Source organism: Stegostoma tigrinum, chromosome 19 (assembly GCF_030684315.1).
Source record: "Stegostoma tigrinum isolate sSteTig4 chromosome 19, sSteTig4.hap1, whole genome shotgun sequence".
Taxonomy (NCBI): Eukaryota; Metazoa; Chordata; class Chondrichthyes; order Orectolobiformes; family Stegostomatidae; genus Stegostoma; species Stegostoma tigrinum.
This window is the reverse complement of record NC_081372.1, coordinates 49,627,784-49,645,148: the sequence shown is the minus strand read 5'-3', so window position 1 is coordinate 49,645,148 and position 17,365 is coordinate 49,627,784. Positions and strand designations below refer to the sequence as shown.

Below are 17,365 nucleotides of genomic sequence, written 5' to 3'. Positions count from 1 at the left end.
AAAACACAGGTTCAGGAGAAGGGAGAATGAAACAGCTAAGCAACCAATAATGCGGATTGGGAAAGAGGTCCTGAGGTGTCTGATCCCATCTGTTGTGTACAATGTAGTTTATGATCTCAAAGAAATTAAGTGCCTAAATGCACATGCAGCAAGGTGTGAGAATATCGAAATGAGCAAAGTTTAAAGGGGCCATTAATGACAAGGAAATTATAGAATAGCAAGTCATAAGAAGTGGAAAATACAAAGTTATTAGTAATATTTATTAAAAATTGTTTAAATGCCCATAAGAAAATAGGAGCTGGAGGCAATTGTGTTGAGAGGAGCTAGTCATAATAGGGATTACTGAGACATGGCTACAGCAAAACCAGGACTAGGTATATTTAAAATAGATAACATTAACAGGTAGTTAGAGTAACTGCTAATTTGGGATAACATTATTGGCAGTGGAAAAAGGAAATGGCTATCAGCCAGACAAAAATGGAACCCATATGAGCAGAAATATAGGATAATGAAAGATCCAGAAAGCTAACAAATTTTGCCTAGGTATTGGGAACGGAGATGCGTATTTAAATATGCAGAGAAATTAAGGGAATGAACAAAACCAAAGGATAACTCAGGTGGATTTCAGCACTACATTTCAGATGTAATTGGACAGCAGACTTGGGTAAATGGAATAATAAATGGAGTTCCTTGAATGTGTGTAGGGTGCCTTATGTAACTCAGTGTGTAACAAACCCAAGAAGAGAAGAGTCAATACTGAATCTAATAATAGGGACTAAACTAAACCTGATGACTTGAAGTAAAAGTAGGGGAACATGTAGACAATAGTGTCAATAATGTGCTTTAAGATGATGGAAGGGCGTAAGTATGAAACAAAGTTCAAGTGAAAAAAATCTGTTCTGAGGGTTGAGAGTAGAACTTGGGAAAATAAGATGGCCGACTATATTGACAGGCAGTGATGTAGAACAGGAGAAACAGAAAATGATATTCAACATAGAGTGGGAAAAAAATATATCTTCTGACATATAGAGAACAATTTACAGTAAGTACAGTTGGATTCCATGGATGAATAAAGACAAGGCAACAGTTGAGGATGGGAATAGAAATGTATATTATGCCTATAGTACACAGGAATGCCTGATAAGAATAGGAAATGGGGAGAGATCAGGAGAGAAGTAATAAAAGGTATTGCAAGCCATAGAGTGGCTATGAAATTAACTTACCAAGGAAGAAAACAATGATTAAAATATTTTACAGGCACATTTTATAAAAAGCAAGGTTGTGAGGAAATAGGACTACGAAGGGACAGTGTAATATCATAGGTAAAGATAATAGTAAAAATGTGAATTATTATCATCTTTGCTGTTTACCAGGGAGATAGAACAAGTGGACATGACATTAAATAATGAATTTAGTGGATTTAAAACAAAAGTAACAAATGGAATGCACTGAATAAGCTAAAAGAAACATAAAGGTAAGGACAGCAAAAACAAATTCGTGGAAAAGCTTAGCAAGTCTGGCAGAATCTGCAAAATTAGATTTAACGTTGTGGGTCCAGTCACCCTTCCTCAGAACTGATGATGGTAGTTAGGGAAAAAAAGGTGTTTTTTAGGCAGAAGATAGTGTGCAGGTTGGGGTAAGGAGTAAATTATTGTTGGGGATAAAGCTCAAAGTGAGAGAAGACTAGTTGGACAGACAAAGGAGTGGATAATGATCAGTCTAGGAAAATGAATAGCTATTATTGGGACAGTTAGACGCTAACACGGGTTGCGTATAGCTCGAAGGTAAGGGCTATGATCCAGATGGATTGTATCCTCATGCTTTATGGGTTATGAGGGAAGAATTAACCAAGACATTACTACTTGTATTTAGTCATTTGCCAGGATGGCGTTCTACCAGAGGGCTGATGTTAGATTATCTAATTCCTAATTTTTGGGGGCAATGAAAAGAGTGTTGCAGAGGACGGAAATAGTCATGATAATATAGACAAGACGGCTTTAACAGTTAATGGGAGCAGAACAAGTGGAATCTTTACTGTAGGACGGATGGAAGAACATACAGCTATGAGAATTATGGTAGTGAATAGTCAGCATTGATTTCAAATGGGGAAAATCTTGCTTGACCAACCTTTCTTCAACATTTCCAAGAGGTAATAGAGTAGGTAATGGGAATGAAGCAGATTTTAACTTGTATCTGTGATAATGGGAACTGCAGATGCTGAGAATCCAAGATAATAAAATTTGAGGCTGGATGAACACAGCAGGCCCAGCAGCATCTCAGGAGCACAAAAGCTGACGTTTCGGGCCTAGACCCATCATCAGAGAGGGGGATGGGGTGACAGTTCTGGAATAAATAGGGAGAGAGGTGGAGGCGGACCGAAGATGGAGAGAAAAGAAGATAGGTGGAGAGAGTATAGGTGGGGAGGTAGGGAGGGGATAGGTCAGTCCAGGGAAGACGGACAGGTCAAGGAGGTGGGATGAGGTTAGTAGGTAGGAGATGGAGGTGTGGCTTGGGGTGGGAGGAAGGGATGGGTGAGAGGAAGAACAGGTTAGGGAGGCAGAGACAGGTTGGACTGGTTTTGGGATGCAGTGGGTGGAGGGGAAGAGCTGGGCTGGTTGTGTGATGCAGTGGGGGGAGGGGACGAACTGGGCTGGTTTTGGGATGCGGTGGGGGAAGGGGAGATTTTGAAGCTGGTGAAGTCCACATTGACACCATTAGGCTGCAGGGTTCCCAAGCGGAATATGAGTTGCTGTTCCTGCAACCTTCGGGTGGCATCATTGTGGCACTGCAGGAGGCCCATGATGGACATGTCATCCAGAACCCTCACCCCATCCCCATCTCTGATGAAGGGTCTAGGCCCGAAACGTCAGCTTTTGTGCTCCTGAGATGCTGCTTGGCCTGCTGTGTTCATCCAGCCTCACATTTTATTATCTCGGATTTTATCTTGTCTGGATTTTGAAAAGGCTTTCAAAGGTGCCCTTTAATTTAGGAGCTAAGAGATTAAGTGTGAGAGAAACAAAGGATTTCTTTTTGATTGGCTGAAGGTGGGAAATGGTCTTCCATGAGGGTCAATGCTGGGACCCCCTGCATTGACAATTTAAATCATCAGTCATACAGCATGGAAGTAGATACCTCGAACCAACTTGTGCACACAGACCGTGTTTCCAAATCAAATTAGTCCCACCTGCCTGCGTTTGGCCTATATCCCTCCAAAACTTTCCTATTCATGTACTTATTCAAATATCTTTTAAATGTTGTAACTGTATCTGCATCCACCACTTCCTCTGAAAGTTCATTCCACACGCTAACCAGTGTCTGATTTTTTTTTAAAAGGTTGCCCCTCATGTCTTTTTTTTATTTTTTATCCTCTCACCTTAAATTTATGCACCCTAGTTTTGTACTCTTTTTCCCCCACCTTATGGGAAAAGGCCTTTGCTATTCACCTTGTTAAATGCCCCTCATGATTTTATAAACTGCAGTAAGGTTATCCCTCCTCCTCCTATGCTCCAGTGGAGAAAAATCACAATGTATAATTTTGCAGATGTGACAGAATTGGGGTTAATAAATTCAGAGAAACACTTCAACAAAAAGCAGGAGGAGATAAATAAACTTTCAGTAAGGGGAAATAATTGAGAAATGAAATTTAATATATAATTAAGTTTGTATGTTTTGGTGGGCAGAATAGGGAGGTCACATGCTCCTAGGAAAATGCAAGTCTGTGGAATAGAGGAACACTGGGATCTCAGCCAACATTGAACCTTGGTTAGACCAAGTGTAACCTGAACTGTATGCAGTATCCTTAACCTGTTATCAACAAGTATGCTGAGGTTTTGGAAGAGGGTACAGAGAGAAGATTTACAAGTAAGGTGTAAGAAATACAGGGATATACGTTATCATGAAAGGATTGACAGTCTAATTTTCTTCTCTTTTGAACAAAGAAGGTTGAGATATTTAAAATTGTGAAAGTTTTAAATGGAGCGGATACACAGAGAACATTTCCCTTTGTGGAGAAGAGCATAACTAGAGGCTATCAAAATAAGATAGGTACCAGGAAGGCCATTGGAATATTCAGAGGAAACATGTTTACCCAATGTGCGGTAAGAATGCTAAACTTGCTACTTCAGGGAGTGGTTGAAATATAAAGTGTACGTAGGTGCATTTAAGAGGAAGCTGGAAAATACTGGGTTGGAGGGGGAGCGGTGGTGGCTATTGGAAACAGAAGGAAATAGCTGGTGCCAGTAGTAGATATGGATAGATGAAAAGTGTTCAGAGGAAGCCTGAGTAGAACATTAACCACTTTCTGATGAAGGGTCTAGGCCCGAAACGTCAGCTTTCCTGCTACTCTGATGCTGCTTGGCCTGCTGTGTTCATCCAGCACCATACTTTGTTATCTCGGATTCTTCAGCATCTGCAGTTCCCATTATCTCTAACACTTGCGTGGACTGGTTTAAGGGAAGCACCTATTGTAAACAGGCTGACTGTCTTGGAAACTGCGGAGACAGACGACACTGCCAGTCCGAGAGGTGGACAGGTCTGCAAGTCAAAAATTGCTGTAGAGGCAGAGCTGAGAAGTCAGACATCACGGAGAGCTGTGGTAATAGGGGACTCCATTGTGAGAGGGACTGACAGGTTTCTGTGGCAACAGGCGAGATTTGAGGATGGTGTGTTGCCTTCCTGGTGCCAGGATCCAGGACGTCACTGATAGAGTGCAGAGAATCCTTGAGGGTGAAGGTGAAGACCCAGAGGTGGTGGTGCATGTCGGCACGAATGACGTCGGGAAGAAAAGGAGGAGCATTCTACAGCGGGACTTCAGAGAACTCGGAAGAAGGCTGAAAAGTGGGACTTCCATGGTGGTTATCTCTGGTTTGCTTCCAGTTCCTCGGGCTGGAGAGGGCAGGAACAGAGAGATAATGGACCTGAACGTGTGGCTGAGGGACTGGTGTCGGAGGCAAGGATTGAAATTCTTGGATCGCTGGGGTATGTTTTGGAGTAAGAATAAATTGTACAGGAAGGATGGTTTGCACCTTAATAATCGGGGGACCAGCCTTCTGGCAGGCAGGGTTGCCACTGCAACACAGGTGTGTTTAAACTAAGTAATGGGGGGCAGGGGCCAAACTGGAAATTTAAGAATGAAGTTAAAAGGAAAGTGAGAATAAGAGAGGTTAAGAAGGACAGCAGAAAACTCAAGAAGGGATTGTACAGTATGGGCAAGTGAAATAGGGATTGATAGGAAGGGTGAGGGGAGAAACAAATTAAAAATATTATATATGAATGCACGAAGCAAAAGAAATAAGGTGGATGAGCTTGAGGCTCAGTTGGAAGTTGGCAAGTATGATGTGGGGATAACTGAGACATGGGTTCAAGTGGACTGGGCCTGGGAAGTGAATATTCAAGGCTATAATGTGCTATCGAAAGGACAGACTGGTGGGCAGAGGGGGTGGGGTAGCCCTGTTGGTGAGGAATGATATTTGGTCCCTTGCGAGGGGGGACATAGAGTGAGGAGATGTAGAGTCAGTATGGATAGTGCTGAGAAATTCGAAGGGTAGAAAGACCCTAATGGGAGTTATCTACAGGCCCCCAAACAGTAGTCAGGAGGTAGGGTGCAGGTTCAATCAAGAGTTGAAATTGGCCTGTCACAAAGGTATCACTACAGTTGTTTTGGGAGATTTGGGGCTGCCCTGATGCCAAGGGGTCCGAGTAGTCTGGCAGACTCGGACCCCTTGGCATCAGGGTAGCCCACAAACCCACCAACACACTAAAACAGCAGCTAATGAACTTAAAAGACCCTATACAGACAACAAATAAAACGAACGTCATCTACAAAATACCTTGCAAGAACTATGACAAACACTACATTGGACAAACAGGCAGAAAGCTAGCCACCAGGATACATGAACATCAACTAGCCACAAAACGACATGACCCACTATCACTCGTATCCTTCCATACAGATAAGGAAGGACACCACTTTGATTGGGACAACACATCCATCCTAGGACAAGCCAAGCAGAGACATGCACGAGAATTCCTAGAAGCATGGCATTCCAACCGGAATTCCATCAACAAACACATTGATTTGGAGCCAATCTACCATCCCCTGAGAAAAAGAACAGGAAATGATATCACCAACCCAAGGAAACCTAACCAGATAAATAGAAAGCAGGACATAACACCAGCGCTTCGTCGGAGGCTCGCTGATGATGTTACCTAGAATGGTGACGAAACGTCTGAAAACTAACCTTCCACCTCAGCGAGCAAACTCACATCCAGAACCTCAACCTGAGCTACAAATTTTCTCAAAACTCGCTTCAGGATGTATCTATGAAGATGGATAAGGGAGAGCCAGTGGATGTGGTGTACCTGGACTTTCAGAAAGCCTTTGATAAAGCCCCGCATAGGAGATTGGTGAACAAATTAGGGCACATGGTATTGGGGGCAAAATAGTGAGTTGGATTGAAAATTGGCTGGCTGACAGGAAGCAAAGAGTAGCGATAAACGGGTCCCTTTCAGAATGGCGGGCAGTGACCAATGGGGTACCACAAGGCTCAGTGCTGGGACTGCAGCTGTTTACGATATAATTAATGATATAGACGAAGGCATTAGAAGTAATATTAGCAAATTTGCTGATGACACAAAGTTGGGTGGCAGTGTGAAATGTGAGGAGGATGTTACTAGAATACAGGGTGACTTGGACAGGCTAGGTGAATGGACGAATGCATGGCAGATGCAGTTTAATGTGGATAAATGTGTGGTTATACACTTTGGTGGCAAGAACAGGGAGGCAGATTACTATCTCAATGGAGTCAAGTTAGGTAAAGGGGAAGCACAACGAGATCTAGGTGTTCTTGTACATCAGTCAATGAAAGCAAGCATGCAGGTACAGCAGGTAGTGAAGAAAGCTAATAGCATGCTGGCCTTCATCACAAGAGGAATTGAGTATAGGAGCAAAGAGGTCCTTCTGCAGCTGTACAGGGCCGTGGTGAGACCGCACCTGGAGTATTGTGTGCAGTTTTGGGCTCCCAATTTGAGGAAGGACATTCTTGCTATTGAGGGAGTGCAGCGTAGGTTCACAAGGTCAATTCCTGGAATGGCGGGACTATCATATGTTGAAAGATTGGAGCGACTGGGTTTGTATACACTTGAGTTTAGAAGGATGAGAGGGTATCTGATTGAGACGTATAAGATTAAGAGATTAGACACTCTGGAGGCAGGAAGCATGTTTTCGCTGATGGGTGAGTCCAGGACCAGAGGACACAGTTTAAAAATAAGGAGTAGGCCATTTAGAACAGAGTTGAGGAAAAACTTCTTCACCCAGAGAGTGGTGGATATATGGAATGCTCTGCCCAGAAGGCAGTGGAGCCCAACTCTCTGGATGCTTTCAGGAAAGAGATAGATAGAGATCTTAAAGATAGTGGAATCAAGGGTTATGGGGATAAGGCAGGAACAGGATACTGATTGTGGATGATCAGCCATGATCATATTGAATGGTAGTACTGGCTCGAAGGGCCGAATGGCCTACTCCAGCACCTATTGTCTATTGTAAATGGCCTGTTTTGTGTTTTATTTCATATGTACTTTTTATATAAATAAAATGTAGGGTGTAGTTATTGAACACCACATTAAGAATATAATCACTAAACTTGTATTGGGCAAATAATTCTCATTTTTCAATAATATATTATGACCAACTTCCTTTCTTCCCTGACTTATTTTAATCATAGAAATTGCACCTGGATTTGAGCTGCATTTTCCGATCATTGAGTCCTCTACAGGAATTCCATTTACTCAGGAAAATTAATTGCTGTACAATGGAGTATCTGTCCTTTTTCTATTGTGTATCCTTTAATTTCAGATCATATCTTCTAATGTAATTTAAATTAGCTATTACAAAGGTTGCCCTCTGACGTGGTGTAAAGCCAGAGGCTGAGGAAATGTATTTATATTGGCTTCCAGCCAAACTTTAAATTGTGTGTATTTACACTAGTTTTATTCCATTATTGCTTTTTAAAGTAATTTCAGATCACTGTGTTACTGCCAAAGCAAAGGTATACATTTCTAGTATTGTGATTAATTACGTAGCCTGTACACAAATGTGCAGTTATTGTCTTGTTTACTATTATTTGAGTATCCAACCATAACTGCAGTAATCAATTTTTACACTATTAAACTTCTGTTTATCAGTCATCCATGTTCTGGCTTACCTTTCTATTTCAGAAGATTGCTTGATGTGAACTGTCAAGCACAGCTGCTCATCCCACGTGAGCAAGCAGCTTTGGCATTGGTAATTTCTTGCCAGAAGGTACATGTTGAGAGAACAGGGGTGACTATATTGGACATGCAAGAATTGGAGTCCAGTATGTCATTTTACTGACTAGAATTTGTACATTATTTTATGTCTCAAACTAACACCAGTCATGGTTAATTCAAACAATAGTCGTATTATGTTGGTAAATTAGGACTGCAAGTTGCTTTCAAAAAGCTAATATATTGATGGTTTTGCCAATGTTTCAGTTGTTACATTTGACTTCATTTATGACTTCATTAAATGGCCGTTTAAAAGTTTCTGAAAATACCATTTCGTTCTCATTCTTGTAGTCTCAGTTTACCCCTCACCCTCCCTTCCCAGTAATGCATCACTTTATTTTCCCAAATCTTACAGCTGGCTGTATTACCTATCAATTTTCCCTATTATACATTTTTTTCTGTTTTAGTTCTGATGGGCTAGAATTGAAAAGTAAAATAATTAATGAATTTGTAATAAAAACTGTCTCTGTGAACCAGGTTGCATTCTGATTACTTTCAGTGAGTGATGTAATTGCAGTGTAACTGTCTCATCCATGAGACCCTCCATTTGCTCCTTTGCTGCACTCCCATAAAAATGTTTACCACTCCGCTTCTTGGAGCTCTTCGATCATACTTTAGTCCTAACCTGGTATGAAAATGCCCTAGCTAAAGTTACAAGTGCCAGTGAGTGTTTTTATAACTGAATTGCATGACCTCTGCATCCACCACTTCCTCTGACAGTTTGTTCCACATATGAACCACTCTCTGCTTTTTTTAAAAAAAATGCTGAGCCTTGGGTCCCTTTTAAATCTTTCTCCTCTCACCTTCAATATATGTCTTCTAGTTTTGAATTCCCCAACCCTAGGGGAAAAGACCCTTGCTATTCACTTTCTGTATGCCTCTCATAATTTTGTAAACCTCTATAAGGCCACCCCTCAGTCTCTTGCACGCCAGTGAAAAATGCCCGAGCCAGTCTTCCTAACTCAAACCTCTCATTTGCAGCAACACCCTGGTAGTATTTTTCTGAACTCTTTCCGAATGAATTGAATCCTTCCTATAGAAGGTTGATCAGAATGGTATTGTACAAGCTTAACATGATGTCCCAATTCCTGTACTCAAAGGTCAGAACAATGAAGGCAAGCATGCTAAACGCTTCCTTAACCACACTGTGTCTATTTGTGATGCAAATAGTGGAGAATTATGTACCTCAATCCCTAGGTCTTTCTCTTCATTTTACCAAAATGCAATACCTCCTATTTATGCAAATTAAACTCCATCTGCCACTCCCCAGTGCATTGACCCAATTTATCACAATCCCCTTGTTACCTTCACCACCTTTACTGTCCACTCTACCATCAATTTTGGTGTCATCCGCAAACTTACTGACCATGTTTCCTAAATTCTCAAGTAAGTTGTTAAAAAAACAATTCCTGGTTTTTGTCGCTACTGACCACATTTGCAAGTTAGTTCTAAGCTTAAGTTAAGTCAGCTATGTACACATGTAATTTTGCCAACCCTGTCACCAAGAGATAATGATAAGGAGCTGGAGGAACACAGCAGGCCAGATAACGTCAGAGGGGGAGGAAAGTTGATGTTTCGGGTTGGGACCCTTCTTCTGAAGAACAACCCTGACCCAAAATGTCAACTTACCTGCTTCTCTGCTGCCTGGCCTGCTGTATTAATCCTGTCACCAAGTTGTGCATTTTCATGTTATTTCCTGATTGTAAATCATGCATTTCAAATCTTGCTTTCACATCTGTCTGCACTCCATCCTAGCTCTATTTGGGCACAAATATGGGAGGATATCAGAAGTGGATGTTTCAGGGTAGTATATTTTGTAAATATGTTTTGTCAAATTTTTCATCCAATTTGTACCTGAGAAATTGGGGAGAATGGAAAGCTTTTTTCAAATTCAATGTCAGCCAGTATATCCAGATTTAATAAATCATTCATCCTTCAGTTTTGTAGAACAAGTTGCTTTTTTGCCAAATTCAGGAAAAGTACATGCCAACTATATTCAACTAACATTTTCTTCCTCTTATGAACTAGCTGTCATTTAGGATGCTCTGTTTGGAGACGAACGGTTATATTCTGTCTGATTGTTCACTGAAAACTGGACTGAGTCTGTCCACGCTAATTTGATCTGATGTCCTTTGTGTTGATGCAGAGAGAAGAGACTTCATCCTTTTTATTGTGGTTAGATTAATGTTCAAAGTCATACACTGAAGGAACAGTGTACAGACCTTAACTACAAGATACTTGCCTTATTGATAACTTATTTCCATTGTTAAACCATGCTGTTCCTAATGTCATGCTTGTTTTGTAATGGGGTATATGTAGCCTTTATTGTGGTATAACTTTCTGCAAATGTAGTTGTTGCATGTAAGGAAATGATTAATCCTTCCAAACTCTCAAAGTTTGTTTTAATATTCATGTAGTTTCACATTTGGAAATGAAACCAGGAATAAATTTATTTTTATTATTTTGCGAAACCATAAGCCTTCGTAATTTTATGAAGCTTAGTTCTTGATTTGTCAGTTCTGAATTTGCTTATGAGAGCCACTGTCAGCAAGTAAAACTGGTTTAGCGTTATTAGAATTAGAATTTGATTTCACTCACCTCCTGTCCTAATTCTAATTTTGCCCCTTTTGTAAAGGAGGCTGTGTTTCTAATAATAGTTTCCATTCAATCCAGTATCAGCGTTGAGCACACTTTGATATAACACCCTTATTTTGTACTTTGTAATTTCTCATGGGCTCAAAATCACCACCTGTCCTACAGTATTGGAAATGAATTTGGAGTCACTTTGTACGTTTAACCACTGTCATAGGGAAATGGTGCAGACCTCTTGGCATGGAGGATTTTCAGCTGGCAGATGGGGCATATTAAATTTTGGGATTAATTCTCAAACTGGCTTTGACATCTTGACACCTATTTTAAAATGTTGATATTGGTGATAATTGAGAATTGGTATCAGTTGAATTTGCCATAACATGTATCAGGTGTGGACTTGAGGGGAAATGTTGCCTGATCTCTACTCAGAGAATCTAGCTTGCATTTTCAGTTTGGTAAATCCTAGCTGGAAGAAGCTTCCCCAGGGAGGGGGTTAAAAAAAACAGGAAATTCATTGAAGTATTTGATATAATGGAAATGACTTTGAAAGTGGTGTTACTAAACTCAGTTGTTAGAGCAGGAATGAACTTAGCATTTTCTGCAGCCTTGTAAAATTAATGTCCAGGATTGTTAGATTCAGACTTTTGTTTGAAACCGTATTACTTTTCCAATCTTGCTTGAATCTAAGATGGTAACAGGTTTTTATTCAAGGCTATATTAATTATCATAACTCATTTTCCTGGCATATTCGTTTATTATAATGATGACTGACAACAAATCTGTGCAGCAAGTGGGATCATTATCAAGTGACAAATGCCCTTCAAATAGTCTGTTCTCACTGTTTTGTTTCTTGCAGTTGGATCCTTTGGAAAAGGAGTGGCTGAAGTGTGCTGCCAGTGGGCAATTAACTGCTTTGTGTGACCTCCTCAGGCAGGATCCATCTTTGGCAACAAAAAAGGTAAATAGAAAGTAATTGCCACATATATATAAAAAAAAACAAAAAGACAACAACTTAAACTTTTCATGAGTTGGAATTTGGTGTCAGCAACAAAGGATTGGCCCTCACCACTGACCTTAAAGAAGTTTACCTATGAAGATCAAATGATACTTAGAGTGTAAATTAAGCTAGTATGCCAAGATTGACAGGCTAGTAAATTAAATGAAAGTTTGTGCTGCCCAGGAAATCTTGAGCCATCAAAAGACTGTAGAAAAACAGTTTAAGGGCATGAAGGGGTAATAATGAGGTGAGCTGACCTTGAAGAGAAACTCATCCTGTTCTTGCCACCTCACCGCACTCACTATGTTCTGGGGAAAAATGATCATCTCAGCCTGCCACTATTTAAGCAGGTTATCCCCAGTTTCCCCAGTCTGGTTGGTCTCTGGCCCCCCAAACCCCTGCCCTTACTGATCTCCCTGAATTCTCTCTCCCCAAACACCCATTCCCTTATGAGGTTTCCCCCTGATGCTGGATCACCAAAGGGGTAGGTCTCAACTGATGGACTTTTGGATTGAGAAGCTGCCTGTTCCTAATGGGCCAAATGATTCTGTCACCGTCAAAGCCTGTAATAAAAAAAAGGTTTATTTAACCTATTTTTATAACCAATCTGTTCAGAGATATTATTACACATATCTGGAATAGGTGGGACTTGAACCCAGACCTCCCAGTCCAGGGATAGGGACACTACCACCACAAGAGGGCCCGAAAGCTTGCGATAGGCATAAAGACCCAACCGTAGTAATTCTGTCAACTCTCAACTAACTCGATCGTGTCAATCAACTTGTTGTTTAAACAATGGAAGTGGCTTATCACTGCCACCTACCAAATTCGCAAGCATATGCTTTTAAACAAAACAGATAAAATTCCATCCTAAGAAACTGTGGCCTGTCTGAAGTAAGTCTGCAAATGTTGAGACAACAGTGGTTTCCCTTTTTTTATGCATATGTGCACCTATTGTTCTGAGACGAACAACTGACTAGTTGAGTAAGAAGTTTGGGCATCCTAGTCCTATGAGAAGATCGGTGTCAGACAAACACTGGGATCCAGCTTCACTCTGCATCCTTGACTAGGAGGTTGTCAATTTTTGGCCATGAAATAAGAATGACAAAATGAAGAGTGCCAAAAGGCTACAGTTCCCTTGGAACTGGACCTTAACCTTCAGAAACAAATGTAAAATGAAGCAAAAGCATTTTTGATTTAATCTGTGACTTAGTTGTTAGTTGATCTGCCACTATCATGCTCTATTGAATTTGGAGCATTGTATGAAGGTGAAATGCTGCGTTTCAAAATAAAACAAAATGCTATCGTCATTGGATCTTTCAGTCGTGCTTCTTGATTAGCTGATCAAAGTGGTATTGATGCTAATTAAGGCATTAAGTTTTCCTTACAGTTAAAGAAGATATACTTACCTTTTAGAGATGGGGTAAACCTTTAAATTCCAAATCAATGCCTAATTCACCAGGAATGTGTAAATTCAGCATCCATTAGTTACATTTAAGTAGTGTGTTTTATTTTAGTAGTGTTTGTTCTGGGAGCTACCTTATTGCTCTACACGCCATTACTTATTACTTTACTAGTAAAGAAACATCTGTGTTAAAATATCTATTTTCTCTCGCTTTATAAACCACCTGATGAAAATCTAAAGGACTTCACATCTGTAAGTGACTATGTTTATACTTCTACGTTTAATTTGGAGTTTTGAATTCATCATCTAAAATCTATAGTACTTAAATATGTTTATATGCTTGTATCCAATCTCTTACACAATGAGTAAATTTAAGTAACAACTGAAGAAATGTCTGTGAGTGAGATAATTGAATAGCACCACCAAAATGATATTGTAACTGTGTAGTTAAAATACAAAGGTAAGAATTAACTAACTTAATATGTACTTTGTCACTTGAACAAGCGACCCAAGTTCCTTAATGTATCTTTACAAGGAGTTTAAGAAAGATACTAAATGCCCTTGATCTGTCTCTAGACACTGTCACTATGTTAATTTTATGTAGGGTTTCACTTTTTCTCTCCAAAGGCAGTGGACATTCCCACACCACAGATTCCCATGTTGTAATTCTGGAATACTGAATAAAGTTTATAGGTATTTAGAAGCTAAATATTACAAGTTTAAGCAACCATGTCTGGATGTAAATTGTAGAGCATCCTACTTGCGATCTGATTTCAATTCGTTTTGCTGATATTTCAAAGTTGGAAATAATATTTTGAGATGCTTAACATGAGGATTTTTGCTTTATTTGATTTTTTTTTTCTGGATTCATAGAAGCTGAATAGATTATCTGATGAAAAATGTTCTGACTTTGTGTAATTTTATATTGGCCAAGATGTCAAAAGAATAGAGAGAACTTGTATGAATATCTAAGTTTTAAATTCTTGACTAAATATATCTTTGTTTTTCTCTGTGCACTGTTTATGTGAAATGAATCATCTTGGCTGATTACTATAACTTCAAAACAATCTCTCTGATGTTAGGGGGTAAGTACCTACGCAAACAGATCCTGTAGCCTGTATATCTCTGAATTTTGTTTAGGTTTCATTTGTCCCACACTGGTATAGATTGCAACTTGTGAAATTTCTCTTCAGAAGCCAGTTGAATGCATTTGAATTAGAAGGTTTTGCATTTTATCCGTCCTAACACCGTGGAAGCTTTTGCACGTTTTAACAAAAACGTCCAAAATGCTTACACAATCATTTAAAGCTAGCTTTGTACTAAATAGTAATTCACTTCTATTTGCCCCGATAGTGAATCTTTAACGTATCAGCTAACATAATTTATTGCTAGTTTATATCAATCAGCAAGTTAAATTGAGTGATCTGCAGGCTGCACAAGACATTTAACTTAACACAAGCTTGGGGAGGATGACAGAGAAATGCGGACAGTGAGCATTCACAGGGTTTAAAAAATAAATCAAATTTACAAGAAGAACTGGAGGAAAAGGGGGGAAAATCAAGCCAAAGTTACCAAATATTTTAAATGTTTATGTTTTAATGTTTATATAGACACCATAAAATTTGTTTGACTCTTCATTATTTTGTGATCACTTAATGTGCTGCATTAAATTCTTCTGATTTACTTTTTGATTGCATCACTCACTAATCTTTGATATTAACGTGATCATATTAACCTTCCATAAACCAGTGCATCTTATAAGCAACAGGTAAGGGGGATTGAAGGTAACTAGATATTGATATGGATGAATGGGTTGCTGGATGTATGTCAAGTTGAATTTTACTGTATTGCTTTAGAAAAATATTACAGACCTTTGTAAGAGCTACTTGACTCTGTCTTCTCTGGGACAGAACATTTGAATTGAGTTAAGGAGGGGCCAAATCTGTCACGATTCTCAGCCCTCACTGTTCAGTGACTTCTGTTGTAAAATCAGCAGAATTTAGGATTGGGTTTATCATCAGAATCTCACTGTCCAATCTTGCGAGAGAAGAGTACAGCAAGGCTGTCACTTTTGAATGAACTTTTTAAATGGTTTGTAAACTTTATAAATTTTAAAATAAAAACTTTTTTTTTCTTTGAGATTACTTGAAATACCTCTGGAAAACTCTGCTTTAACCTTTTGGTTTTGGAATATTGTAAAGTGTTTAGGACAGTGCACTTTAGGAAGAATAGAAAAGGTGCAGAAAAAGTAATTCAGAGGTTTGGGGTGGCAGTTTGGATAGAATGGACAAGCTAGCATTGTTCACCTTTAGAAGGGAATGTCAAGAGGAGATTGCTTAGTTTCATGAGGAACCTAGACAGAAAAGATAGTGAAACTGTTCCTATTGGCAACAAGTTCAAGAGCCAAAGGACACCACATTGAGGTGATTGGCAAAAGAATCAGCTTGAGACAAAAATGTTTACACAGGAAACAGTTATGATTTGGAATGAACTACCTGAGAGTGGTGTTGGAGACGGATGAAATTGCAGTTTTTGGAATGGAATTGTATAGATACATGAGGCTTTCAGGATAGGATGGTGAAGTATGATTTGCTAAATTACTGTTGTAAAGTGCTGGTGTGGACAAGATGGGCTGACGGGCTTCTTTCTATTGTATAACAATTCTAATTCCATAAGACTACTTTGAACCCAACAAGGAATTCGCGTGGACTTGAAATTATTTTTTAAAACACATGGAACATACATCCATATTAAAGACTGATATCTCAGAATAGATCAATATTGATATTGAAAGTTTTTGTTATTTTTGCATTCTTTGGACCAACTCAGATTATTTATGATTTTTATGTTGGTGAACATTAAGCAGTTCATCATGGAATGTGAACAGTGAGCACCAAGTTGATGAATCACACTAAAAAGTGCAGTATCAAATTCTGGAAATTTGAAACTAAAACAAAATTGCCAAAATAAAGAAAGTTTGATCAGCTGTTGAAGGAGAACTTCCAGGTAAATTATATTGAAGAATCACACTTGACTCGAAATAATTTGCCTAACATTTTCTTGCAGCTGTATGCTGAAGCTGTTTTCAAAGCCACCGTTTTGTAGTGAGATGTTTAGACTTCCATTTAATGCCGATGTAATAGTACCATGTAAATGATTATTTTAAGCTGTTTGTCTTTAATGTTTTGTTGCTTTCAATAGGATCAATTAAGTCAAGTGTTGCAGTTAATCATGGATTGCTTTAAAAGTTGCCACTTAATGTCTTCCTTCCTTTTTATTATGCAAGAATGAGAAGTTCCAAGTGAAAAAAATGAAGTAGTGCCAGTGCGAACCTGATTTTTGATCCAGCCTGTGCCCTTAGAGACCATCAAATTCTAGCCGAGCACCTGGGTTCAAGCTCAGTTCCAGGCACTCGCTCTCTCCAGCCATGGCTCCTCTCCAGCCTCTGGAACCACTAATTACTTCTCTGGAGCATTGGCCAGACTTTCCTGGGCATGTGTTGATCTCCTGAATTCTTCAGACTTCTTCCAACTCTTGCATCAATTTTTGTGTTTTAATTTAATTTTTTTTCAAGCTTAAGGCACAAATTGGCAGAGAGAGTTGACTCAGTCAATAGAGCTTGAAGCAAATGAGAAAGCTAGTGAGGAGAGCCCTTTCACTGGAAAGGGAGAAATAGAGCAACAAAACAAAAACAAGTGGATCAAGAAGATGGGAAAGAAAATAAATATATAAACCAAAACTAGAAAGAGAATGAGAGAGGTTTAAAAAAAAGTGAGGAAAAGCGTAGGAGCCAGCAAGGAGCACACAAACGGGGATTAATTGGGAGAGCCTGGAGATGAAAGAGAAGAGAGGTGTGGTCTTCCAGTGTGCAAAACTGGGCAATGAGTCTTGGTCTGGAATGAATTACAGATCTGAGGTCACTTTCCAAAACGTTCTACCAAAATCAAACATGTACAGCACTTCGAATATGCTACCAAATCTAAAATTCTTCCTTTCTTTTTGTAGTCACTATTACAAATACACAGTGGGTCTACTTAAGAATTGTTTCAAATGAAATTTTGGTACAG

The 17,365-nt window shown here is 39.4% G+C and overlaps 1 protein-coding gene across 3 annotated transcripts in view; it reads left to right on the top strand.

Moving 5' to 3' along the window:
* LOC125461302 (ankyrin repeat domain-containing protein SOWAHA) overlaps positions 1-15,228 on the top strand; it is a 77,137-nt gene extending 61,909 nt beyond the window's left edge. For 2 of the 3 annotated variants that reach the window (XM_059652836.1, XM_059652834.1), the window contains 2 exons: positions 7,722-7,813; positions 11,753-11,849. In XM_059652836.1, coding sequence (XP_059508819.1) covers positions 7,722-7,813; positions 11,753-11,780 — 120 coding nt within the window. In that variant the 3' untranslated portion in view covers positions 11,781-11,849. Of the gene's footprint in view, positions 1-7,721; positions 7,814-11,752 lie in introns of all 3 variants that reach the window. The other variant, XM_059652835.1, reaches the window with a different exon arrangement.
* The last annotated feature ends 2,137 nt before the right edge of the window (positions 15,229-17,365 follow it).